Source organism: Macaca fascicularis, chromosome 12, assembly GCF_037993035.2.
Source record: "Macaca fascicularis isolate 582-1 chromosome 12, T2T-MFA8v1.1".
Classification (NCBI taxonomy): Eukaryota; Metazoa; Chordata; class Mammalia; order Primates; family Cercopithecidae; genus Macaca; species Macaca fascicularis.
Genome location: NC_088386.1, coordinates 102,721,150 through 102,747,888, shown reverse-complemented (window position 1 = coordinate 102,747,888; position 26,739 = coordinate 102,721,150). Strand labels below are relative to the sequence as shown.

The 26,739-nt window shown below is 37.6% G+C and overlaps 1 protein-coding gene across 2 annotated transcripts; it reads right to left on the bottom strand.

The window, feature by feature from the left end:
- Positions 1–2,752: 2,752 nt before the first annotated feature.
- FASTKD2 (FAST kinase domains 2) lies at positions 2,753–26,705 on the bottom strand. 2 transcript variants are annotated; one of them, XM_005574064.5, is made up of 12 exons: positions 26,637–26,705; positions 24,810–25,637; positions 22,105–22,208; positions 21,303–21,411; positions 20,596–20,719; positions 20,301–20,440; positions 18,229–18,401; positions 7,760–7,926; positions 6,508–6,729; positions 5,784–5,868; positions 4,010–4,124; positions 2,753–3,020 (listed from the first exon to the last, which is right to left on the bottom strand). In XM_005574064.5, exons 2-12 carry the CDS (start codon positions 25,536–25,538, stop codon positions 2,904–2,906), a joined length of 2,085 nt encoding a protein of 694 aa, XP_005574121.1. In that variant the 5' UTR covers positions 25,539–25,637; positions 26,637–26,705; the 3' UTR covers positions 2,753–2,903. The 2 variants fall into 2 exon arrangements, with proteins under 2 accessions (XP_005574121.1, XP_005574122.1); XM_005574065.5 differs by having other exon boundaries at positions 26,529–26,679.
- Positions 26,706–26,739: the final 34 nt, after the last annotated feature.

Sequence of the window (26,739 nt, the reverse complement as noted above, 5' to 3'; positions counted from 1 at the left end):
TACCATCACATTTTGTCAATGACAAGAAGAGTTGTTAGGTTATGTATATATAACATTTTCAATTTTTGAATGTTTTTTAAAAGTTCTAAACTGTTTCATCATCTTTGTGTAAAGAAAGTTTCTATTCAATGGTAACTACTAAGAATTCAGAGAACTGAATAAAACACCTCAATCAAGAATTGAGCTGGGCACAGTGGCTTGCACCTATAGTCAGTCCTATCTACTTGGGAAGCTGAGGCAGGAGGATCCCTTGAGCCCAGGAGTTTGAAGTCAGCCTGGGTAACACAGCAGGACCCCATCTTTAAAAAACAAAAAATTAAAATTAAAAAAATAAAAGAATTGCATGTAGCCACTTCAAGAATACAATTTTATATCTTATAGTTATATTTAGAGCAAGAGCAAGCTACTCATTAAGGATTCTGAAAAAAATTATTTGGATATCTCACACAAAATTAGTATTTAATATCTTTCCTAATACTTTTTCTATGTGTGCCATAGATCAGTGGTTTTTAGAGGACAGAGGAAAAAGCAAAGACAGAGGAATCTTTTAGAGGTGATAGATATATTCATTATCTTGATCGTGGTTTCACAGGGGTGTGTGTGTGTGTGTATGTCAAAACTGATCTAATTGTACACTTTAAATATATGCAGTTTACTATATGTCAATTATACTTTAATAAAGCCATTTTTTAAATTATGGGAGAAGAAAACTCCACAAAGTACATTCCAGAAAGGTATTAATTTACAGTCTACCAACAGCTTATGCAAGTACTTGCCTCATTACACCTTCGTCAGCATTGTAATTCTTAAAAGAAAAAAAAAAACACTGCTAATTTGAAAGGCAAAACCATCTCATCTGTTTGAATGTGGATGTCTTTACAAGTAGAACTTTTTTCATGTTCATCAGCTCTTTGCCCCTTTCTCTTTCATTGCCACAAAGCAATGAAGAATGCTAACACTAGAATGCTAGTAAAAGAGGGATGCCTTTTTATCTGCCAGGTTAACTATAACAAACTGAAAATTACTACCCTAAAAAGTGGTCATAAATATTCGCAAATTTGTCAAATCCTTTGAAGAGGAGTCATAATTAGCCACCCAAAACATTTAAAGAAAAAAACCTTAGTTTCTTTAATAACAGAATATTTGCATCTTGTTCTGAAGCTTATGAGGTTAAATCACTTGGCCAAGTGTACAAAACCAGAGGCTGTCCAATCTGGAACCAGAAGCCTGATCTCCCGGGACACAAGCTGAAGAGCAGGCAAGGATGAAATGATGTGGAAACCAATGGCATAGTTGAGACTTCAGGAAAGGAAAATTCTTTGAGCCTTATCTTCTTCATCCATAAAATGAGGGAAGTAACAATTAAATAATCACTACATTTCCTTTCAACCTTTTCTAAATGCAAGCTGGATAAACTGATACAACCTGGCAGCTGTTGTCATATTCTTATAGTTTTTGCATTTTCTTTTTTTTTTTTTGAGACAAAGTCTCGCTCTGTCATCAGGCTGGAGTGCAGTGGTGCCATCTTGGCTCACTGCAATCTCTGCCTCCCGGGTTCAAGCGATTCCCCTGCCTCAGCCTCCCAAGTAGCTGGGACTACAGGCATGTACCACCACGCCTGGCTAATTTTTTGTATTTTAGTAGAGATGCAGTTTCACCATGTCGGCCAGGATGGTCTTGATCTCCTGACCTCATGATCTGCCCACCTTGGCCTCCCAAAGTGCTGGGATTACAGGCGTGAGCCACCGCGCCTGCCCCAGTTTTTGTATTTTCTTACGAGCCCATGTCAGCTCACATTCAAACTCTAGCCCTCCCCTACTCTGTGTAGCCTTGGGCAAATGACCTATCCTGATTTTAGAGAAGAGGAAATGAAGACACAGAGGGAATCATAATAGTAGCTACACCTCAAAGGGTTCAGATCATGAAAAGACAGCACACAAATGAATACTTAGCAGTGCTTGTCAAATACTAAGATGTCTAGTAATTGCATGTCTGTGTACTTGGGGGTAGAATAACACCAACTTGCAAAACCACGCTGTAAGTTCCACAAAAGACCACACCTACTCATCACTATATCCCCAGCGAGACACATACCAGGTAGACAGGCATACTGAACAAAGTAGTTGAATTTGGACAAATATTTGAACAAAGAATGAACACACATAATTGAAAAAAGAGTCCTCAGGTCTGATTCACAACACAATTCCGCTATGTATTTAATTTAAAAGACTTCATGAAATTGTGGGACGGGTGAGGGGGAAAAAAGAAAGAGAAAGGAAGGACCCAACAACAGCAAGACTCCTTGCCATCTACACATTATCTCATCCGTGTTTCTCTTATTGTAACCCATGAAATATCTCTACCTGCGGTGCTTATTACAAATACAAATACCATCCTCATTCATTTTCAACAGGCTACCTCACTAATTCTTACACACTCGACAACTTCAGAACCTAGTCCAATTATTATTTGGCCAATGCTTGAAAATGATTTAAAGGCATAACCCCAAGTCTTAGGAATAGCTGAGAGCAGGAGTATCAATATTCAGATTCCAAACACAAGGACTACTCAAATCAACCTGCCTGTGACCCCTCACAACTAAGAAACCAGTTTTTAATAGATCAAAGATGAAAAGGTGAAATGTACAGCTCACAAATTTCTCAAATATCTGGGCACTAGAGGGAATAAGTGTGGTTGGAAAAATAACCCTTCTGGAATTTTCTCAGCATATTTTAAAATGGCAGTAACAACATTTCTTCCATTCTTAAAATTAATTTTAATAGTGAACTGAGGTAAGTTTTTTTGTCTTAGCAGAGAGGTTAATACCACTGACAACTGAATTGTCGTCTTTATTATTTTTACAAATGCATGTCTCCTAATATGAAAGGTTGATTTTCACTTGATTATGTGCTTTGCAAATTTACAGCAGCAACAGGAAGAGCTTCTACTGAATAGATTTTAGTCTTCAAAAATGTGATTGCATCTTCCATCTCTAGTTTGTCCATCTCCCAGTTATTGACCTTACCAAAGAAAGAGGAAAACAATCAGTTTGTGAGACGATGCTCATATTAGAGCTAGTTTAGAGATCCAAACATAGTAAATAACATGAGGAAAATAGCTTTTTGAAAGTAAATGTGACCTTACAACTACTCATATTTTAAAGGCATAAGACTACATGTTAAGGTTTAAGAAAGCTTTAACTGTGAAAATTATACAAATTTTAAAGGTCCTCTAAATGGTGCAAAAATTGCTTTCTTGAGAAAATCTTCCTTAGAATATACATAATCAGCAATATAAAAAACAAAGTCTTAAATAGTAGCCCACTAAGAGAAAGGAGTCATCTTAATCTCAATAGTCCACACGTAATCCATTTCTAGATACTGAAGTATAATAATAGATTTGGAATGTTTACATCTTACATTATGCGCAGGACCAAATGAGTGGCATTTAGATAGATTCCAACAGCAACATATATATAAATGTATTTGTAAGGTTCCTGCTACCTAGAAACATCTGAAGAGGCTGTTCAAGAGAAGTTGTGGTGTACAAAATAAAATTGAAGTGTAAGAGGGAAGAGAAAGACCCATCCTCTTAGAACCATCCAGCCTTTTCTGGCAACAAACATCCTGTAACAGCTTCACACAGGCCATGAAAACAAAGGTTTAACATCTTTCCTTCCCTTATTCAAGATAACCTGGAAATTAAATATGGTTTTGTGTGTCTTAAATATGAAAATATATTATTTGCATTCTTCCTCTTAGCAGAAAAGGATTAAAGCTGACCAAAACAACATTTGTAAAAGCTCTAATAATGCCAGTAATCAGCTGAGCAGAACCCAAATTGTGTACTAGCAATGTTCTTTTTCAAAGAAACAGTAACTAAAGCACTTATTCCAATAATGCTGACAATTCCTCTAATCCTAGTAACCAGTCTCAACCACAGGATTCCTGGCAGCTGTTAGAATGTACATCAGTAATTAAAGAATATTTCATTTGCATTTTTTTCTTACCAAGATCACATGAAAACCCATTGCATTCAAATGCCGCATTTTCATAGCAAGGAATCCTCTGGGATGGCTTGAACCCAAACAATAAGCAGATCTAGAAACACATAGCACAGCTACTCTGAAAACAAAAATAAACAAAACAAGAACAGTTATCGATATTACCATTTAGTCTTGCTGCATTCCTGTTCTTTGGAGATTTCCAAGTTGAGCTCTCCACTGACCGCAATCCTCGATATTCCTGTCTTAGTCCTTCACTTCTCTTACTTGGCCTCTGCAGATATTCCACTATACAAGGCTACTTTATAAACCAAAAATATACCACATTGTACACAGTTACCTCTCAGTTCCCTTTAAGGATGGCTACATTTTTGAAGCGGAAAATTTTCAGATATGAAAGCACCAATTTTAAGGGTTTTCTATGCAGTGCTGATTTCTGATCTCAGTATAATTATTTATTCTACCAGTAGTAGTAATGGTGTAAATAATACCAAATAGTAAATGCTCTTCTTGCATATATTATCTCTCAGAGAAAGCAGCATGTAAAAAACAGAATTAGGAGTTTAAATACAAGAAAGAAAACACCAAGAGAAAGGCAAGACTGTTAAAAAAATAAAATCTGTAAATGTAACAAAAATGTGGAAGGTATAATTTGTTTTTTCATTGTTTCTGGCGCTTTGGAAATACTAAGTTAACTGGGAGAAAAAAAGAAAAAAAAAAGACATTTATATCCTTACTGCCTTCACCTATACTCTGGCTGTTATATGACAAATTTTATGTCTTTAAAGGAATGCTCACATTCTTCACTTCTCATGACTTTATGCTGAGAACAACTGTTATTTGATTATGCCAGAATAGTGGAGCACCTGAAAAAGAAAAGTGATCTTGGAATGAGGTCAGAGAGAAAGCCTCTTCTGAGGGGAGATGGGGAGCATTGATAGGAAAGACAGCACTTGAAAAGATGGCCAAGAAATAAGCTAGATGCATTCAGAAAGAGGTGAGTCACAGAACTGTGTGTGAATGAAGAGGGATGGGCAGATAAGAGTTTGGATCCCTACAGATTTTTTTCTGTATGTTTCTATCGTACTTATGTGTGTGTGTGTCCAGTGGAGTAACAGGAGATCTAAGTCCCTTGGGGCCAGGATCCATGTAGCAGAGCCTTTACATAAAGGGTAACTGGCCCACAGGTGTGTGCAATGATGGCATGATCTTACGCATCTACTGAAGAGGCAGGATGTTCTCTCATGGCATAGCATCCGATTTCTCCCCAGAGACACTCTATTTGTAATGTGTGAGCCAAGGAAACAACTTAGGATTAGCTTCAATGTGCTCTGACCCATAGAAATACAGTTTAATTGAAAAACTACAGTTTCTCTACCTCTGGAAAAGTCTTGGTGGTAGAGCAAAATATTGATTGGGTATTTCTGTAGAAGCCTCAAGTCTTTATTCTTTATGATCACTATTATATTATCTTGTCCAAAGTTTACAGTGCATTGATAGTTTCAATTATATTAGTATTGTTTTATTGAACTGTAGCTTCAAAACTTAATTTTAAAAAGTCTGTCTCATTAAATGGTCCCACTGAAGTCCACTGTATTCAACCATAATGTCCACATTGACACTTTCTAAGGAATACACTGATGGATGAGAAGTCTCTTGGTGTGCTGCAGGCTCCATACAAACATCAAGTCTTAGCTTTACTACCGCTATTTAATGTCAAGTCTTTTATAATTAGGATTTAAATTCGGAAAACCCAGCAAATGAAATATATGTAAGCAACCTTTGAATATCTGTAGCAGAAGCTGTATCCACATCAGAAAATGGAAGCACTTGATTCCTGTTAGTGTCCATTCTGATTTCAAAATCTGAAAGGAAAGAATTGATATTAATTTTTCAAACATTGCTCCAAGTGACTTTCTCTTTTTTTTTTTTGAGATGCGGTCTCACTCTGCCATCCAGGCTGGAGTGCAGTAGTATGATCTCAGCTCACTGCAGCAACTTCCCAGGTTCAAGCAATTCTTCCACCCCAGCCTCTTGAGTAGCTGGGACTACAGGGACATGCTATCATGCCCATCTAATTTTTGTATTTTTTTGGTAGAGACAGGATTTTACTATGTTGGTCAGGCTGGTCTCGAACTCCTGAGCTCCAGTGATCCGCCTGCCTCAGCCTCTCCACATGCTACCGCGTGTGCCACCGCGACCAGCCCCAAGGGATTTTCTGTTTCAAAATGTTTAATAGTACTACCAATAATGATAATAGCAGTAGCTAAAATATATTGAGAGCTAACCATGTGTCAGATACTAGTCTCGGGATTTTAGACACATAAAAATGTGTAGAATTTCATTTACTGGTCACAAGAATTTTATGAGGCAACAATCAGGCCAGTTCCACAGGCAATGCTGCACTACACTAAACTGCTGCCACAAATACTTATTTTTTTTATCTGAAAAAAAAGGGAAAATAAATACAATAAAATGAAAGGAAATCATATAATGTCCCATACCAATATGATAACTGTGTGGCAAGTGCACATCTTTTGAGAAGTATCCTTCACCTCCCAGAAGGCTGCTCAGCACCTCTGCCACCTTGGCATTTGGATGTGACGGTGGCAGCTCCCGCGGAAGCTGTGGGAGTGACAAGGCTATGTCCTTGAGACAAACAGTATCATCAAGTTTTAGACAAGTATCCAAAATATGCAGCTTGTGAACATTCTTCTTCATGTCATCTAAAAGATAAAAAAGAGAGTATATCATTAAGAAGAAATAAATGCAACATTTTAAAACTATATTAATATATATTTAGTAATAGATATAAAATAATAAATATATATATATATATAAAAATGCACTTGTATTTCTAATGATCTCTTTCTTATCACAAGGACCCTTTCTGTGTCTCCCCGGTTTCCACAGGGTCTAAGTCAAAGCCCTGCACTTCATAATGTTTTAAGGCCTCAAATATCTTTAGGGGTCAGTCTAAACTCCTCAATTTATAGATAAGGAAATGCCCAGGAATGTTAAAAAGCCTCGTGATTAGTTAAGGCAAAGTTGGAACTAGAATCCAGGTTTTTGGGGTTCAAGGCTGTTTCTCCATTATTACACTGCCTGAAAAATCAGCACGTGGTATTGACTGACTCTTCATAACTCAACTTTGGAATTTTATAACATTTTTTTTTTTAAATTCTGAACTACTCTATTCTCAGACACATCCTCAAATTTTGTACATCTACCTGGATATTGTTTTGCCTTATTTAATATTAAAGACTAAAAGTCAACAGTGAATTTGGTTCCAAGAGTAAATGAACTAATCAATTTGGTGGCTGTTTGGTTTCTTGATCTAACAGGTGTTACCTCATCACAGGCCAGGAGTGACTAAGTGTTTGCAGCTGCAAAAGTTGACTTAGGTTGGCTTCAAATGTGGTAAGAAAGGATTAGGAATTACAAACAGCTCTGATCAAAGCATAAAGAACAACCTGAACAGTTAGCCTTTGTATAGATTGATAGAGTATAAATACAAGGAATAATGATGCATTTCTTATTATTTTTTTCTACATGTAGGACTTGTCATTAAAGAAGGGTCTGTAGGTTTGTTGCTTTGAAGCACTATCCTTTGACTTCACCATTGTCAGCCCTTTCCCAGTAACACCTGCTCTGCAAATTTCAACTAACGCTGCTCCAACTAAGACCCCACTCAGAGTCATATGGTAGCTAGTGGTAGTGTCTTATTTTGGTCACAATTCTGCAGTAACATCCTACCTGATGTCAGCAGCTCACTGATGACGTCTTTTTGCAGAAGCTGATTAAAAGAAGCCAGGGGAAAGTAATTCATCAAGCAAAATGAATACACTGCATCCAGTAAGTTTTCAGAAGAAACAGAGTGAAGATAACCAGTCAGAGCACTAGCCATAACTTCCAGGAACTGTCTGAGGAACAAAGAAAAGTCAGTTTCCCAACATTTACAGAAGGCCAATATCTTTAAGGATTCCAGAGAAAAGAGATAAGAAGATCAGGCTTGCAAGTAAGTATCCATACATCGTTCTGGACAGTTGGTTATCTCATAATAAGTATATGCATTCAATAAATATTGGCTATTGCTATACGTCTTGCACGAGAAACATTTTATAGACTTTAACTCACTTAACTCACACTAAAAAACTCTATGGGTATTACTATCATTCTCCTCATTTAAAAAAATGGGTACACAGGCTTAGAGGTTGAGTAACTTGTCTAAGAATACACAGACAAGGAAGTAGCAAAGGCAGTATTAGAACACAAGGTGTCAGGCTCCAGAACCTTTTCATAATTATGCTAGGTTTTCTATAATGCCTGAACCACCACTACAGTTTTATAACCAACTAAAACTATCTAGCTGTCAATACTATGGGTTAAAAGAACTACAAGCTTAATCCTACCACCCAGAGCTAATTAATGTTACAAAGTATAACAATGTGATTAAGCACAAATGAAGACAGAAAAGATCAAAATCAGGTGCAATCGCTGGGCCAGAGTGACACCACTAATAAATGGTAGCTACCCTTTCAACATATGCCAATCTGACTCTCAGGGCATATGATACATATAGTTATGTAAGAGAAGAAATACACGTAAAGTACTGTGATCTCGCAAAGAAAATAAACAGAAGCTTTTGGGAGAAGAAGTTGAATAGGTGGAAAAGATGGAATAAGGGAAGAAGACCTCAGCAGAGCCCTGAAAGCGCATGCTACTTGCCTGATAGTGAGCAACTGGTGAGATGGAGGTACAGAGGAGTGATTCTTAACAGCCGGGCAAATATGCCTGGACGCAAGCTCTTGTTAACATTGAGACTGAAATCAACTGAGAGGTCCATGGGTAGGGGTAGAAGGGTTGGGGAGGATGAAGGGCTGTGATAAGGCCAGGAAAACTGCAGGAATTACGATGAAATGGGAGGAATATAACAGATCATACACACAACAGCAAGGCAGCACTTCTGAAATTGGTAACTGACTGCTTTTGGAACACGCAGTGGGAGGTGGGGGCAGGGGATGGTGTGGACAAGGAAGTTGGGAGCCTGGGTAGTGATCCCCTCTCTGGTCTTCTCTTGCCCCACTCCTCACCCTGTACCTCATGCTGCGTGCTGTTCCCTGCATGTGCTCTGCTGTTTCCTTCCTCCAGGCCTCGCGTATAGAGGGCCTTTCACTTGGAATATTCATTCCTGCTTATCTTTCCATGGTAAACCCCCATCTCTCCATCTTTTAAGATCAATTCAGATACCATCTCCTCCAGGCAACACTGCCTGATATGCCCTGATCCTCCTCTTCACCAGGCTGGCATCCTGACATATCCCTCCTCTATTTCCAAATATCCTAGATGATATGGTTTGGCTGTGTCCCTACCCAAATCTCATCTTGAATTGCAGCTCCCATAATTCCCTTGCATTGTGAGGGACCCAGTGGGAGACAGCTGAATCATGGGGGTGGTTCCCCCATACTCTTCTTGTGGTAGTAAGTCTCACGAGATCTGATAGTTTTATAAGGGGAAACCCCTTTTGCTTGGCTCTCTCTTGTCTGCTGCCCTGTGAGAAGTGCCTTTTACCTTCTGCCATGATTGTGGGACCTCCCCAGCCATGTGGAACTGTGAGTCCATTAAACCTCTCTCTTTTGTACATTGCCCAGTCTTGGGTATGTCTTTATCAGCTGCATGAAAACAGACTAATATGCTAGATCACTCGAATTTTCATGCTATATTTAATTGCCAATTTACATATCTACCTTACCCATTACACAGAATCCTCTGGCAAGAAGGACTGTCTTATTCATCTTTCTTCTAAGTGTCCAGGTGGTTGGCAAATGCTGACTAAACAAACAAATAAACTTAGATGAGGAAGACAGGAGGAGGAACCTGTCATTGGAAAAGGATGAGTCCAGAAAAATGAGCTGACTTCCAGAATTACTGAACTTGAGACACTTTTGGGATGTGCAGTGACCATATGCAACCCACAGAGACTCAGGTCTGGAGTTCAGGAGCACACTAATGACCACAGATGCAAATGTGGGATTATCCATAAGGTGGTAAATACAGATTAAGAAAAGAAGAAACCAAAGGACCAAAACAACAGAGCTTAAATGTTAAATAGTTCTTCCTTGGGTTCCAAGCCCAGCAAGATACTCTGGATTTAACACACCCTCTCCCCCATGGGCCATCAAAAATGAAATAAGGATTAATGTATAGCATGTGGATATACAATAAGCTAAGCCAGATTTCCTACCACTCTCCTATCTAATCCATCTCTTCTAGTCAATTCTCTTCCCAAATACTTTGAGTTATTCTGCTTCCAAAACCTTTGCCACTCCAGCCTAAGTTGCCATCTTCCTTTCTCCTTCCTCCATAAAGCACTTGCTTGGTGCCCACCGTGTACTGCCTTCCTCTGGATATACAAGAGAGTTGTTTTGATCAGTGGTCTAGGAAGAACAGGGAATACAAACTTCTTTTTTTATAGCCCTCAAAATACCAAATCCAGGCAACTGTACATTCATGAGCATTCAGGAAATGGTGACTAATTAATCTTGCTGTATCTGCCATATTGCCCCTACTTTTCCTTTGAAGAAATGTTGAGGTGTGAGGCTTAGAATTAGGTAAGGGTTTCTCAATCTCAGCACTACTGACATCTGGGGCTGGATAATTCCTTATTGTGAGGGGTTATCTTGCACATAGTAGGATGTTAGTGACACCCCTGGCCTCTATCCACCAGAGGCCAGTAGCACATACCTCCCTCCTGTTGTGACAACTAAAAACCGTCTCCATACATTGCCAAATATCCCCTGGGAGGCAAAATCATCCGTGTTTGAGAACCACTAGGTTAAATGAAAGCAGAATAGACAGACAAAAAGACAAATTCATGATTCTCCTCCTGTACTAATTTTACTACTGCCATTTTATTAAATGTCTCAGCCTTTGTTACTTTTGTTATCCCCCCACCTATTTCCAACATAACAATTTTGTTGGAACAAGTTATCTCTTGGATTGCCTAGAGTCACATGAAAAACTCTTACCTGCCCAGTACTTACTCTCTTAATCCCTCTGGGCCTGTTTCTGGAGTTTTAATTACCACTTAGCTTGATATTATTGTCTAGAAAGAGCAAGGCATCAATGGGAGCCAGCCTCAGAAGAAAATCAAGCCAGGGGAGTATAGGGAGGTTGAATTTGGGGGATATTTTTCAACCTTTATTAAATGTCTACTCTTTGGCAGGTCCTATACTAAGTTCAGAAAAACAGGCAGCTGGGTCTGACTCTGGAGAGCTTACCTAAACTGAGGAGCAGAGAGATTTACTGCCACAACAAATGATGTGACACTTGTCATGTCTTACCCAATCTCTGGTGGAGCCTTGACAACAAAGTTGTAGTCAAGTCTCCACCAGAGATTGGGTAAGACATGACAAGCCCAGGGACCCTGATGGGAACAATTAGGGAAGACACAGAAAATGCAGTATGAGCTGAGTCTGTCCATTCAATGGACAGTACAGTGGGAAGCTGCTTTTTAGTTGGCCTGACACCACTTCATTGATTAACTGCCCTTAAGGGATGGGCATTTGACCCAAACTCAGTCAATCAGATGTTCTCTTTTAGAAATCTAAATCTGGAGAGAAAACTAAAAGGAAAGCAAGCAGCTGGAGTCAAGTCATTTGATGACAAACAGATGGCCTGTGCATCTTGCCACTGAGACCTTCAAAACTGCCCTAGTTTGTTCCCCCAATGCCTCTGTGACCTACACTCTAATTTTTTTCAAATCTAAAAATTACTATGTGCTGGGCATTGTCATAAGAACTTGACACAGATGAACTCATTTAATCCTAGTAACAACCCAGTGAGATTAGACACAGCTCATCTCCATTTTAATAAGTGAACAAACTGAGGCACAGATAAGTAATTTGCCAAAAGCCAAGCAGCTAACAAATGGCAATGACGAAACTCAAACCTAGGCAAGACTCAAACCTAGCTCTAGAGTCCATGCTTTTAATCACTCTTTTAACAAATGATATTTTATATGCTTTTCTGATTTTTAATGGACCGTGAGTGATCCAAAGGGTAAGAAAAGATGTTCTGGGTAGAAAGCAGAGGTATGAAAGAAGCTGGCACGTTTGAGGAATTACTGTATTTAATAATAGAAATGCATGGCTATGGTTAAAATGAAAAGAATAGAAAGCAGCAGCTTGAGACCAAATGGATAGTTAAGGTCAAAACTGAACTACAAGAAGGTCCAGCTCTCACAGCTTCTCAGAATCATTGATTTAACAGGGACACATAGACAAAAATACCTTATGAAAAGTCCAGAAACCAATTAAGAGATTGTCATACTCCAGACAAGAACAAAACCAAGAAGAGTTGCACTGCAACAGGTTAGAAGGACATTTTACCCAGGTTAGCCCCTCTCCAAAGCCAGCACAGCTCAGCACCAGAGAAATCACCTTGGCCTAGGACTTCTCCCTTGGAGGAAGAGAACAGAGTGTGCAACCAACATTTGGCTTTTTCGGTGTGCTGCCCTAGGGGCTGATTTCTATCTCAACTCACATGGAATACTAACAAAACCAGCAGGGTTCAGATGACTGAGGGCAGTTAAGAACAAAGGAAAAGGGGTGGACAGCTTCCTGCACCCAAATCTCATCTCAAATTTTAATCCCCACATATTGAGGGAGAGACCTGGTGGGAGGTGACTGGATCATGGGGGCAGTTTCCCCATGCTGTTCTCGTAATAGTGAGGGAGTTCTCACAAGAGCTGATGGCTTAAAGTGTGGCACTTCCTTGCCCTTTCTCTTGCTCTCCTGTCACCTTGTGAAGGTGACTGCTTCCCCTTTGCCTTCTGCCATAATTATAAGTATCCTGAGGCCTCCCCAGTTATGTGGAACTGTTGGTCAATTAAACCCCTTTTCTTTATAAATTACACAGTCTTAGGTAGTACAGCAATGTGAGAATAGACTAATACATTCCCCAGTTAAAAGACACAAAATGGCTGAATGGATTAAAAAAAAAGACCAAACTGTAACTTGTCTACAAGATACTCACTTTAGATTCAAGGACATACACATAATTTGATAGTGAAGAAATGGATAAAGATATCCCATGCAAATGGTAACCAAAAGACAGCAAAGGTAGCCATACTTATATCAGACAAAATACACTTTAAGTTAAAAATTGTCACAAGGACAAACAAGGTCATTATATAATGCTAAAAGGGCCAATTCATCAGAAAAACAGATCTGAAGGGAAAAATAGATGATACAATAATAGTAGGAAACTTCAATAACCCCACTTTCAATAATTTATAGACCATCCAGACCGAAATCAAAGAAAACAAAGGAAGAACACTATAGATCAGTGGTCCCAACCTTTTTGGCACTGGTTTTATGGAAGACAATTTTTCCACAGACTGGGGATGCTGGGGGTGTTTCATAAGGCATTAGATTCTCATAAGGAGCACGCAACCTAGAGCCTTCACATATGCAGTTCACAATAGGGTTCATGCTCCTATGAGAATCTAATGCCATGGCTGATCTGACAGAACTCAGGCAGTAATGCTCACCCGCCACTCACCTCCTGCTGTGTAGCCAAGTTCCTAACAGGCCACAGACTGGTACCAGTCCATGGCCTGGGGGCTGGGGACCCCTGCTACAGATGAAATGGCTGTAACAGACACATACAGAACATTCCAGCCAACAGCACCAGAACACACATTTTCCTCAAGTGCACACAGATCATTATCAAGGACAGACACTATATGTTAGGTCACAAAACAAGTCATAACAAATTTAGGAAAACTGAAATCAGACCAAGTATCCTTTCAGATCACAAAGAAATACAATTAGAAATCAACAGAGGGAAAACTAGAAAATTCACAAATATGTGGAAATTAAACAATACACTCTTGAACAACCAACGTTAAAGAAGAAATCAAATGGGAAATTAGAAAATATTTCAAGACAAATAAAATTGAAAACATAACATACCCAAAATGATGGGATGCAGAAAAAGCAGTACTAACAAGAAAACTTATAGCAATAAACACCTATCTTAGAAAAAAGAAAGGTATCAAAAAAAACCCCTAAATTTACACCTCAAAGAACTGAAATAAGACAAATTAACTAGGCCCATAGTTAGCAGAAGGAAGGAAATAATGAAGATTAGAACAGAAATAAATAAAATAGACAATAAAAAGTAGAAAAAATCAATAAAATGAAGACTTGGTTTTATGAAAGATGAACAAAATTGACAAACCTTTAGCTAGACTGACAAAAAAAGAAAGAAGACTCAAATAAATAAGAGACAAACAAAACATTTTAACTAGAAGTAAAAACCAATGCCACAGAAATAAAAAAGGCTCATAAGAGACTATTATGAACAACTTTATGCCAACAAATTGGATAATCAAGAAGAAATGAATAAATTCTTAGAAAAATATAACCTACCAAGACTGAATTATAAAGAAATAGAAAATCTAAACAAACCAATAATGAATAAGGAAATTTAATCAGTAATCAAAAACTTCCCAACAATGAAAAAGGCCAGGACTAGATGGTTTCATTGCTGAATTCTACCAAATATTGTGAGAAGAATTAACAATACTTCTAATGTGCTTAAATTTTTCCAAACACCTGAAGACAGAGAACTCATTTTATGAGGCCAGCATTACCCTGATACCAAAGCCAGACACATGCATTATGACACAAGAAAGCTACAGGTCAATATCCCTGATGAACACAGATGTAAAAATCCTCAACAAAATATTAGGACTAGAAGGATCATTCACCACGAATAAAAGGGATTTATCCCTGGGAGGCAAAGACGGTTCAGTATACGCAAGTCAATTAATGAGACACACAACATTAACAGAATAAAGGAGAAAAATCATATGACCATCTAATTAGATGCAGAAAAGCCATTTGATGAAATTCAACAACATTTCATGTTAAGGGCTCTCAACAAATTAGTTATAGAAGAAATGTGCCTCACCATAAGTAAGATCATATATGAATAACCATAGCTAACATCATATTGGATGATGAAAAACAAATATTTTCTTCTAAGACCAGGAACAAGACAAGGATGCCTACTCTCATCACTTCTATTCAACAAGGTACTGAAAATCTTAGCCAGAGTAATTGTGCAAACAAAAGAAAAAGAAAGAAAAAACAACCAAATCAGAAAGGAAGCAGTAAAAATATCTGCTGCGTTCCTATACACTTAAACTATTCAAAAAGGAAATTGGGAAAACAATCTTGTTTATAATAGTATCAAAAAGCATAAAATCTTAGGAATAAACTTTTTTTTTTTTTTTTTTTTTTTTCTTGAGACAGAGTCTCGCTCTGTCCCCCAGGCTGGAGTACAGTGGCCGGATCTCCGCTCACTGCAAGCTCTGCCTCCCAGGTTCACGTCATTCTCCTGCCTCAGCCTCCCGAGTAGCTGGGACTACAGGCGCCCGCCACATCGCCCGGCTAGTTTTTTGTATTTTTTAGTAGAGACGGGGTTTCACCGTGTTAGCCAGGATGGTCTCGATCTCCTGACCTCGTGATCCACCCGTCTCGGCCTCCCAAAGTGCTGGGATTACAGGCTTGAGCCACCGCGCCCGGCAGGAATAAACTTAATCAAGGAGGTGAAAGACTTGTATACTGAAAACTACAAAAAAATGGATGAAAAAAATTAAAGACACAAATAAATGGAAGGACAGTCTGCGCTCATGGATTGAAAGACTTAATACTGTTAAAATGTCCATATTAACCCAGGCAGTCTACAGATTCAGTGCAATCTCTATCAAAATTCCAATGGCATTTTTTTACAGAAATAGAAAAAAAAATCTTAAAATTCATATAGGACCACAAAGGGATCTGAACTGCCAAAGCAATTTTGAAAAAGAACAGAGCTAGAAGTATCACATGTTCTGATTTCAAAATATATTACAAAGCTACAGTAATTAAAACAGTATGGCACCAGCATAAAAAAGACAAAGCTGCCAAGACTACACATAGTAAAAGAATATGCTCTTCAACAAAAGGTGTTGGGAAAACTGGATATCCACATGGAAAAGAATGAAAATTGGAACCTTATTTTGTAACATACACAAAAATCAACTCAAAATGGATTAAAGATTTAAACATAAGACCTAAAACTATAAAATTCCTAGAAGAAAATGTGTAGGAGAAGCCTCATGGCATTGGTTTAGTTAGGCAATGATTTTTTTGGATATGATACCAAAAGTGCAAGCAACAAAAGCAGAAACAGACAAGGAGAACTATATCAAACTAAAAAGCTGCACAGCAAAGGAAACAGTTAACAAAGTGAAAAAGCAACCTACAGAATGGGAGAAAATATTTGCAAACCATACATATGATAAGGAGTTATTATCCAAAATATATAAGGAACTCCTGTAACTCATATATTTATGCTTACTGCTATACGTTTATATAAAACTTAATGCTATAAATTTTCTTATTAGTACCGCTTTTTCTGCATCCCATAATATATATATTTCATATATATTTATAGTATGTTTATATATTATAACATACTGTAACTCAATAGCAAAAATAATAATATGATTTAAAAATAGGTAAAGGACTTAAATATTTCTCCAAAAAGGACATACAAATGGCCAATAGGTATGTGAAAACATGGTCAACATCACCAATCATCAGGGAAATGCAAATCAAAACCACAATGAGATATCACTTTACACCTGTTAGGATGGCCATTATCAAAAAAAACAAAACAAAACATAACAAGTGTTGGAGAAAATGTGTAAAAATTGGAACCCTTGCACAATGTTGATAGGAATACAAAATGGTGCATGGAAAACAATATGAAGGTTCCTTGAAAAATGTAAAAGTAGAACTACCACCTAGTAAAGAAAAGCCCAGGACCCAACTGCGTCACTGCTGAATTCTACCAAACATTTAAGGAAGAACTAACACCAATCCTACTCAAACTATTCCAAAAAGCAGGGAAGGAGGGAATACTTCCAAACTCATTCTACAAGTCCAGTATTACCCTGATACCAAAATCAGACAAAAACACATAAACAAACAAACAAACAAAAAACTACAGCGCAATATCTTTGATGAAGATTGATGCAAAAATCCTCAAAAAAATACTAGCAAACCAAATTCAATAATACATTAGAAAGATTATTCATTATGACCAAGTGGGATTTATCCCTGGGATGCAAGGATGGTTCAACATATGCAAATCAATCAATATGATACATCATATCAACAGAATAAAGGATAAAAACCATATGATCATTTCAACTGATGCTAAAAAAAAAAAGCATTTGGTAAAAGTAGAACACTTGGTAAAAGCAGAATCCCTGTATGATCCAGGGATTTCACTTGTGGATATATTTCAATTCATAAGAATTGAAATAAGACTCTCAAAGAGACATCTGCACTCCCATGTTAACTGCAGCATTGTTTGCAATAGCCAAGATAGGGAAACAACCTAAACGTCCATCAACAGATGAATGGATAAAGAAAATGTGATATATACATATAATGGAATATTATTCAGCCTTAGAAGGAAATCCTGCCATATGCTACAACATGGATCAACTTGATGGGCATTATGCTAACTGAAATAGGCTAGTCATAGAAGGACAAATACCACATGACTCTGCTTATATAAAGTATCTTAAAAGGTCAGTCATAGAAACAGAGATTATAATGTTGGTTGTCAAGGGTGAGGAAAGGGGGAAATAGGGGAGTTGCTATTTAACAGGCATAAAGTTTCAGCTATGCAAGATGATTACGTTCTAGAGATCCACTGTACAATATCATTATCTATACTGTTAATAATAAAGTCAGCAATATCGTACTGTACACTTTAAAATTTACTAAATGTTCTTACCATAATAAAAAAATCAAAAATTTTAAAAGACAGATTTTTCAATGTTTTAATAAAATTAAACTGAACTATGAACTCAGGAGCTGAGAGGATAAGCTGGGAGGGTTTGAAATGAAAACTCCCATGATGAATTAACTCATATATTATAAAGAACAAAGAAACAAACAAGACAAAGGGCAGCAAATATAAAATAAAATTTTGTTTAACTTCATAAATGAGTAAGGAACACTATGTTTTATTTATTGGCATGGATGATGACTAGGGGTGTGTTCACTTGTAATAATTCATTAAGCTTATGATTTATAACCTTTTCTATAAGTTATAAGGCAATAAAAAAGGTAAAAAAAAAACCAAGTACATACTCTTTGTTCTGGCATTTGTAGACATGATTGAGAGAAGAATAAGTATGAAGAATAGATAGAATGTTTTTCATGTTTAGGGATTCAGGATCTTCTACTATTCTCTTCATAAACAGGTCCATTAAACCAACATGTCGAAAGCCAAGGTTTTCAAATAAAATGAGGATAAAAAGAACCTTAAAAAGAGAAAATTGAGGGAAAACTCTTTAATAATTACAGTACGCTAATAGTAATTTTTTAGATCTCAAAAAATCTAAGCAGCAATTCAACTGTCCTGATCAACAGAATATATCCTGAAACAGAATATTTCCCTGAAAAGGAACAATTATCTTTCCCTCACAAAATCTGTTCTATTAATTCTTGAATTGGGTACCAAGTTAATAAGCAATCTTTTTATAAGCTGAGAAGCTGGGCATACAATGATTTCTATATTTCCATCTGATTTAAAAATAAATCTTTTCCTACATGCTTTTCATACAACAGATCTGAAAATTACTTTTAAATATGCCTTTTCTGAAGGTTTTCAAAATGACCAACTCAATCTTGAACTCCTCGCATTTCCAAACTTAAATACTTCCTAGATTCTAACATGTATGACATAACCCCAAAATTTCTATATTTAACATTAAAATCTATAAGTGAAAATGGAACTGAAACATTATGATTAAAATAAACTTTGAAGTTCACCTCCAATTTCCTTCTCAATCTTTCTTACTTAGGATTACTTCTCTTTCCATAACCAATTTCCACAGTAAACTCAGTATTTAACTTACTCTCCAAAATAAACTGAACCTAGAGATCTAACAGTTATCACCTATTTCATTGAAAAAGAAGTTTTTACTAGCTGCTTCATTAAATGTTTACATTCTTAACAGAGCTCCTGATTTTAAACGCTTTTACTCTGGATAAAACAATGGATGTGATCATTAAGTAGTGACATTTTATTCTTCAAAAACCATAAGCCTGTCACATCACCCATCTTTATTATTCAAAATCTAACAAGAACAAAGTATAAACATGGAAATGATGCTAAATATCTAACAAAAGTACCATACAACCCTTTTTTCTTTTTTCTTTTTTTTCTGAGATGGAGTTTTGATCTTTGTTGCCCAGGCTGGAGTGCAGTGGCGCGATCTCAGCTCACTGCAACCTCCTCAGGTTCAAGTGGTCCTCCTGCCTCAGCCCCCCTAGTAGCTGGGATGACAGGGACACGCCACCATGCCCAGCTAATTTTTGTATTTTTAGTAGAGATGGGGTTTCGCCATGTTGGCCAGGCTGGTCTCGAACTCCTGATCTCAAGTGATCCACCCGCCTCGGCCTCCCAAAATGCTGGGATTACAGGTGTGAGCCACCGCGCCTGGCCCATATAACCCTTTAAAACCAAATAGAAGAGCAAATTTTTGTTTCAAATAGAAAGATGACCAAAAGATAGAATAGTATACAGATGGTCCTTGACTTATGGTGGGGTATATCCCAATAAACTCACCATAAACTGAAAATATTTTAAGTCAAAATGCATTTAATACATCCAATTTACTGAACATCATAGCTTAGCCTAGCCTACCTTAAACATGCTTAGAACACTTACATTCACCTATAGTTGGGCAAAATGAGTTAACAAAAAGCCTATATTATAATAAAAGTGTTGAGTATCTCATGTAATTTATTGAATACAACATGCCTTGTTTATCCTCACGATTGTGCAGCTGATTGGGAGCTGCGACTTGCTGCCACTGCCCAGCATGAAAAGAGAGTATAACACAACATATCACTAACCCAGGAAAACATCAAAATTCAAAATTCAAAGTATGGTTTCTACTGAATGCGTATTGCTTTTGCAATATCAAAAAGTCAAAAAATATTAAGTCAAGCCATCCTAAGTTGGGGACTATTCATATTAGCAAGTAGCCCCCAGACAAGAATAAGGAGCAAAGTTTTCAAAAGTCAATAGAGCATTGGAATATTTTGGTATCTTAACTACTATAAAGGTGAAAGAGAAATACTTAAAATGCTAAATGAATTAGTATGTGTTTTAAAAGTTTGTGAGGCTGATTCTAAATTGTTAATGTACTCACTTTTTTCAACTTCCAGACGTCGAAAGTTGCAGCCACATAATCTGCGAGTCCATTGAAGAGATCTAAATTATAGTATTGGAGGTCTTTGCAGGACTGCAATATGTTGATTATTATTTTTGAAGGACACCCATGGATATTATCTTGAAGAATGAGTTAAATAAACAAAAATTACCAGATTGTTTTGAATACAACATGCTTTATTCTTTTTTCCATATAAAAGCAAAGTTTTTAAAACAAAAATAGTCTAAAACAGCAGCTCAGGTGTTACAAATGATGAAAGAAAAATTCCCCTTACCTAGGACCACCTTACTGCATTCATTCAGGAGTATAAGAGATCGGTGATTCATGGCAGCTAGTACCTCAAACATGCGCTGGCTATTCAAAAGAGAAAATCTGTCTAATTCCCTCAAGGCTTTCATCTAAAGAAAAACAAACTTTAATTTAATTTACTATGTGCGGCAAAATAAATTAAACTTTTACTTTTATTGAGACAGGGTCTTGTGCTGTCACCCAGGTTGGAGCCTCAACCTCCCAGGCTCAAGTGATCCTCCTGCCTCAGCCTCCCATGTAGCTGGGACTATAGGCATGCACCGCCATGCCTGGCTAATTCTTTGATTTTTTTTTTTTTTTTTTTTTGCAGAGACAGGGTCTTGCTCAGTTACCCAGGCTGTTCTCAAACTCCTGGGATCAACAGATCTCCCTGCCCTTGATATCCCAAAGTGCTGGGATTACAGGTGTGAGCCACCATGTCTGGCCTAAACTTTTATTTTTAAATAAAAAGGATGAAGCTTGGGTAATATGACCCAGACAAATAGATAAATAAATATACATGTATATATACAGATAAATAAATATAAGGGTACTTCTATTCATTCACTTTAGCGAAGCTAAACCTAAAAGCCCAGCAATGCCCCCCTAGAAAATTGACTTCAGGCGGTGATAAAAGGTTATAAGAAATAATTTTTTCAAATCTCATCCACTAGAGAAAATCCACGTGTTTACCTCCAGTTTCCTCTTAAGAGCAATCGGTGCATCTTTACCAATGCACTTCATCACAACTTGTAATGTGAAGACATCTTCTATTTTCCAAACTTGCTGATCAACTAGTATTCTGTTATCAAACACAGTAAATATTAAAATCACAGAATCTTCAAAGCAGAAGAAAAATCTTAAAATTTTATTTGGTCCAGCCCCTTCTTACAGGCAAGGATTATGAAGCCCAGAGAAATGATCTACCTGCCCGAGAGAGTGTAAGTAGTTAAAGATCGAGAACCAATCTATTAATAGTGCTATTTTCTCTCACATTGTTGTGCTCTCTTTACTAATGAACAAATTATGTCAGGAGATTATAGTAATATATCCTAAGCATAGTCAATGTAAAAGGGAATTAAGTGTTACTCTCACTAATCTATGACATTAGATCATTTGAATCAATTTTATAAATTCCTTTTCAAGCTGGGCCAGTGTCAACCCTCACATAGTCCCTGAATAACTACTATCTGAATTAAATATACATATCAATTCTCTCCTACCCCACATCAGTAGTATGTTTTAAAATAAATTAATTTAGATTTCAATGTTACTCACATCTTTGTTATTATGGACCCTAAAAGAAGTATTTCCAGCCTTATGTCATCCAGAGTCAGGATTTTAAGCTTAATAAGGCATGAAAGACTGTAACTACCAACAAAGCCTTCCCAACTTCTCCCATCAAGAAAGCAGTTTAGTTTTCATCTCAACTTTTTATTCCAGATATAAGAGGAACAAAGAAAACCACATGCCGAAAGCATAAGAGAGTTCTCACCTGAATCCCATTTGTAGAACATGAACATTCTTGCATGGCTCCATTACCTCCAAAACACTTGATAAAACTGAAAGGCATATCTCATCATACTCATTGATACGTTCCTATTGAAATATAATTTCAAAAACACTACAGGTGATGAGCCCATAGTAAACTATCTCACCCAAGCAAAAACCCTGAACTGATGTACTGAATAAAAGGATTGAGTATCAAACCAACAATTCTTACAGTCAGTCCACAATAAACAGCATCTTTGAGAAATAAAAAGTCATACTTACTGAATTTTCCAGCTAACTGATACACATCCTTTTATGCATCAACACTTTTTTACCTTCACCATTATCACTGAAAACACATTTGATATTTATTATATTCCACTACTTCTGAAACAACTTTTATTAAACATTATTGTTACCTCTTCTTGTAACTCAAGGTCATCACAAAGGCAAAAACAGTTAAAGTGCAGGAATATAAGAACTACTGAGGTACAGCAGGTAACTAGCTCGTCTCTAAAGATCCTTAAATGGTTGTGCTCTTACAATTTCCCTAGATCCTTTCCTGGGTATCAAGCTGAAACTTTAGTTGTGAATCTTCTAATTCATATCTCCTGCCACATTCTACCACCGCTATCCGAGTCTCAAGGGAAGCTTATACCCCACGGATTCTTCTTTCAGGTCTCTTTACTTAGGGTACTAAGTTTGATTCCAGAAATAATAGTGGGCATAATTTGGAAAGTGAATAGTAACAACACAGCTTAACTAGTAGTACTGTACAGTTTAATCACAACTAGTCTATACACCTCACAAAAGATCACATCTGAGGAAACTTAGCCTGAAGAGAGAGATGTTCTTTTGCTAACATTACATAACCAACAAATCACAAAGTCTTAAGTCAGAACCAGGTAATAAGAAATGGTTATCGTTAGAAGAAAAAAAAAGGTTTCTTTCCTATGAAAGGGTTTCCTTAACAATTTTACAGCATTCCATCAATATCTACTATGAAAGAAAAGACCACTTGTCTATGTGTTTGAAGGGCAAATTCACTGATGGCACACTGTCCTTTCACCTCTAAAATGTCTTTACATTATTCCAACAGGTCAGTGAGACCCCATCATCCATACAGATGTTTTGACTACAAAAACCTGCTACTCATACCTCACCAACAAAGATGTCATCCCGATGCGAATATCTGTCCAAAATCTAGTAAGAGTATCACTGACCAGGTAAGGTGATTTATTATAGTCACTTTTAAATAACTACATAGGAACTAATATACAGCCTACAAATAAACAGGGATATTCTGTGGTCTAAACAAATACACACACATACATACTAAATAAAAATTAGTTAGTCCTTGAGGACATATGGAAATCACAGTAATGTAAAAAGTTAAAAACTTTCCCATAGCTATGAACCCAATTCTTGAATTCTATAGCAAGATAGGATATATGCCAGATTATCCCCAAGAAATTCCTGTCTTTTAAAAAATTATTATTATTATTTTCAGACAGGGTCTGGTTCTGTCACCCAATCATGGCTCATGGCAACTTCAACCTCCCAGGCTCAAGCGATACTCCCACCTCAGCCTCCAAAGTAGCTGGGACCACAGGTGAGTACATCACACCCAGCTAATTTTTATATTTTTTGTAGAGATGGAGTCTCCCTATGTTGCCCAGGTTGGTCTCAGACTCCTGGGCTCAAGAGATCCTCCTGCCTTGGCCTCCCAAAGTGCTGGGATTACAGGCATGAGCCACCACACCTGGCTAAAAAATTACTTCATTAACATTGACTTTATAAGTCAGCAGTGTACTCTTAAAACATAAATGATTAACAAGCTAATCCTTCCTTCCTTACATTTGGCACCATTTCAGTGACATTAAACAGGACACTGGCATTCCTGCTTTAGACTAAAAATGGCTCCCTCCATCCAATTTCAACCTTCTTCCAATCCATTTTCCACTCACTCAGTGATCTAAAATACAAATTTGAGCACGTCAACCCATTGCTTAAAATTCTTCAACGGACTCCCATTGCCTACAGGATGAATGCATACTCCTTAGCTAGCCGTAAGAGGCTCTTTATGATTTGGTTCCTATTTTTCTAGCCTCTTGTTCTGCCCCAAGCCGCTTGCCCCTCACTCCTCGCCTTTGATCACCATGTACAAAACTTGTTCCCACCCCCACAAACATACAACTCCATCATTCTGTGCTTCAGCTACACCAAACTACTTTCAGCTCTTCAAATTCGCCAAACTTTTCCTCTGGGAATCGTAGGGCATGCAATCCTCTCTACTTGAAACACCATCCTCTTCACTATCATTCTGCTCATCAGTCTGGGCATCATCTACTGGGCCTGAATCCCAATTCTACCATGGACTAAATTCTCTTCTTTCCCCTTCCCTTCTCTCCTTCTTCAACTACCCAGGCTTTCTTTGTATATCTTGCATCTCTCCTCATTTTAGTTTCTTCACCACTACTCAACCCTGGGGATGGTAAATGGGGAAGGCTTTCATAAATTTCCATAGCAAAAGGAAGAAAATAACTAGCTAACTTAAGGCCTCTAAATCATATAATATATGTGCAGAAATAAATATAAAGGAAACTACCATTCGATAGTCTCTTTTAAGAAGGCTACATATCTATTTCCCTTCATTCTTTCAAAATATTCTAAACCAAGTAAATGCATGAAATCTCCTTTTTATTTTACCTGGGTCACCCTCAGCAAAGTCTGTACCAAAAGAGTGTTCTGAGGGATTCCAAGCTTCACTATGGAGTAAAGACTGAACAGTAGGTACTTATACTGTATGATCTTGGCTTCTCTCATCATATGTTCACAGAGCTGATTAAATGCAGGGTGGCTAAACATCAGTCGTTTTTCAAAGCGCTTCTGGTCATCAGTCAGTCTTTTGGCAATTGTCCACATTGCTGTGAAATAGTTGCTACTAGGAAAGGTAGGCGCTTTTGTAAATGCATCTAACACATCACTCAGCGAATTACATTCCTCAGACAGTTTTCTACTGCTGATACGGTTTGGTTTTGTTTCCTTGGTAAGAACATCTTCACTGGAGACTTCATGATGAAGGTTTACTTTCTTCAATTCACCATTAAATTTATCAACAGAGACAAGAGAATGCTTTGAGTCAAAAAACAGTCTTTTAGCATAAAGCAGTCTGTCAATTCTAAGGGCGGTTACAGTGCTTATGCCCCTTGTTTGAAAGCCAACATCTGATTTTAAAATGAATGCATCCTGAAAGAGATATCTAAAGATATCAGTTGATCGCATTCTGTTATGAAAGTTATTTAAAATGTTCCAGTTTGAATGAACTATTTTTGTTTTGCAAAGTCCCAAAGGATATAGCCTCATAGTTCTGCTTGTTGGAACTAATGTACTGAATTGTCTAAGGTTCCATAAAAAGGAGCCTGCTTTGTTATTCATTTTGCTCTCCACTGAAACACTTCCAAACGGCTTTAATGTTGTCAATATGAAACCAATGTCGCTTCTACTAGTGAAAAAGAACACGTGCTGTGGTTTTTCCTGTAGGGGAAGAAGTAATTAAAAGAATAAAAATTAAAACAAAACTTTTACTTAAAGATATGAAATGCATTTAACAGAAGAGAAAATGGGGAACCTATGGGGCCATTAAAGATTTACATAAAACGGTAAAAGTATTTTTATCAAAATGGGCTCCCTCCAATCTACCACAATGTGTCCAGTTTCAAAGAAGCCAGCTCACTTTGGAAGTAGTCATTGTATTAATGAGATTTTTCTGGTGTAAAAGCGTTCCATAAAGCTTTCTCTATAGGAGAGATTTTTGTGGCATTGTTATGGAAATGTCCTCAGTGAAAATTACGGTATCAACATTGATAGATCATTTTCTTTTTTCTTTTTCTTTCTTTTCTTTTTTTTTTTTTTGAGACAGAGTCTTGCTCTGTTGCCCAGGCTGGAGTGCAGTGGCGCGATCTTGGCTCACTGCAACCTGCACCTCCCAGGTTCAAGCAATTCTCCTGTCGCAGCCTCCCAAGTAAGCTGGGATTACAGGCGTGTGCCACCACGTCCGGCTAATTTTTGTATTTTTTGTAGAGACGGAGTTTCACCATGTTGGTCAGGCTGGTCCTGAACTCCTGACCTCAGGTGATCCACCCGCCTCGGCCTCCCAAAGTGCTGGGATTACAGGCGTGAGTCACCGCGACCGGCCGATAGATCATTTTCAACATGACGATTTAGCAACGGCCGAACCCAGATTATCAAGGATAGGGACTTGGGCAGGTAGAACGGCTCAGTAGAAGAAGCAGAAAACGAAAGCGATGTCTGCATGTGGCCTGCGCTCAGGACCAAGATCTTGTAAAACCAGCCAGCCTCACCAGACCCCAGAACCAACTTCAAGAGCCTTTCCTTCCGCAGCTGGGCCGCCCAGCATTAACCCACCTCCTTTAAACTTAATTTCGGGACAACTCCTGAGATCTTTCTCCGCGAAGTAAAAAGTCTAGGATGTGATACAAGCAGCCGCTCAGCCCATGCTCGACCTCCACTCACCTTAGAGTACAACCCCGTGGCTACGTACAGGAGCGGCCATGACAGCGTCCCCGAGAAGGTGCGCGTCTCACGAGATCTTACGGATTCCCTCAAAGGTCAAAAA

Excerpts from the sequence above, each read along its gene's own strand:
- FASTKD2 (XM_005574064.5), bottom strand. The coding sequence starts at position 25,538 with ATGAATAACAAAGCAGGCTCCTTTTTATGGAACCTTAGACAATTCAGT. Across the intron at positions 7,927-18,228 it reads TACAAATGCCAGAACAAAGA|ACAGTTCCTGGAAGTTATGG; the intron begins GTATGTACTTGG and ends TTTGTTCCTCAG. Across the intron at positions 5,869-6,507 it reads GCCACACAGTTATCATATTG|ATTTTGAAATCAGAATGGAC; the intron begins GTATGGGACATT and ends CTTTCCTTTCAG.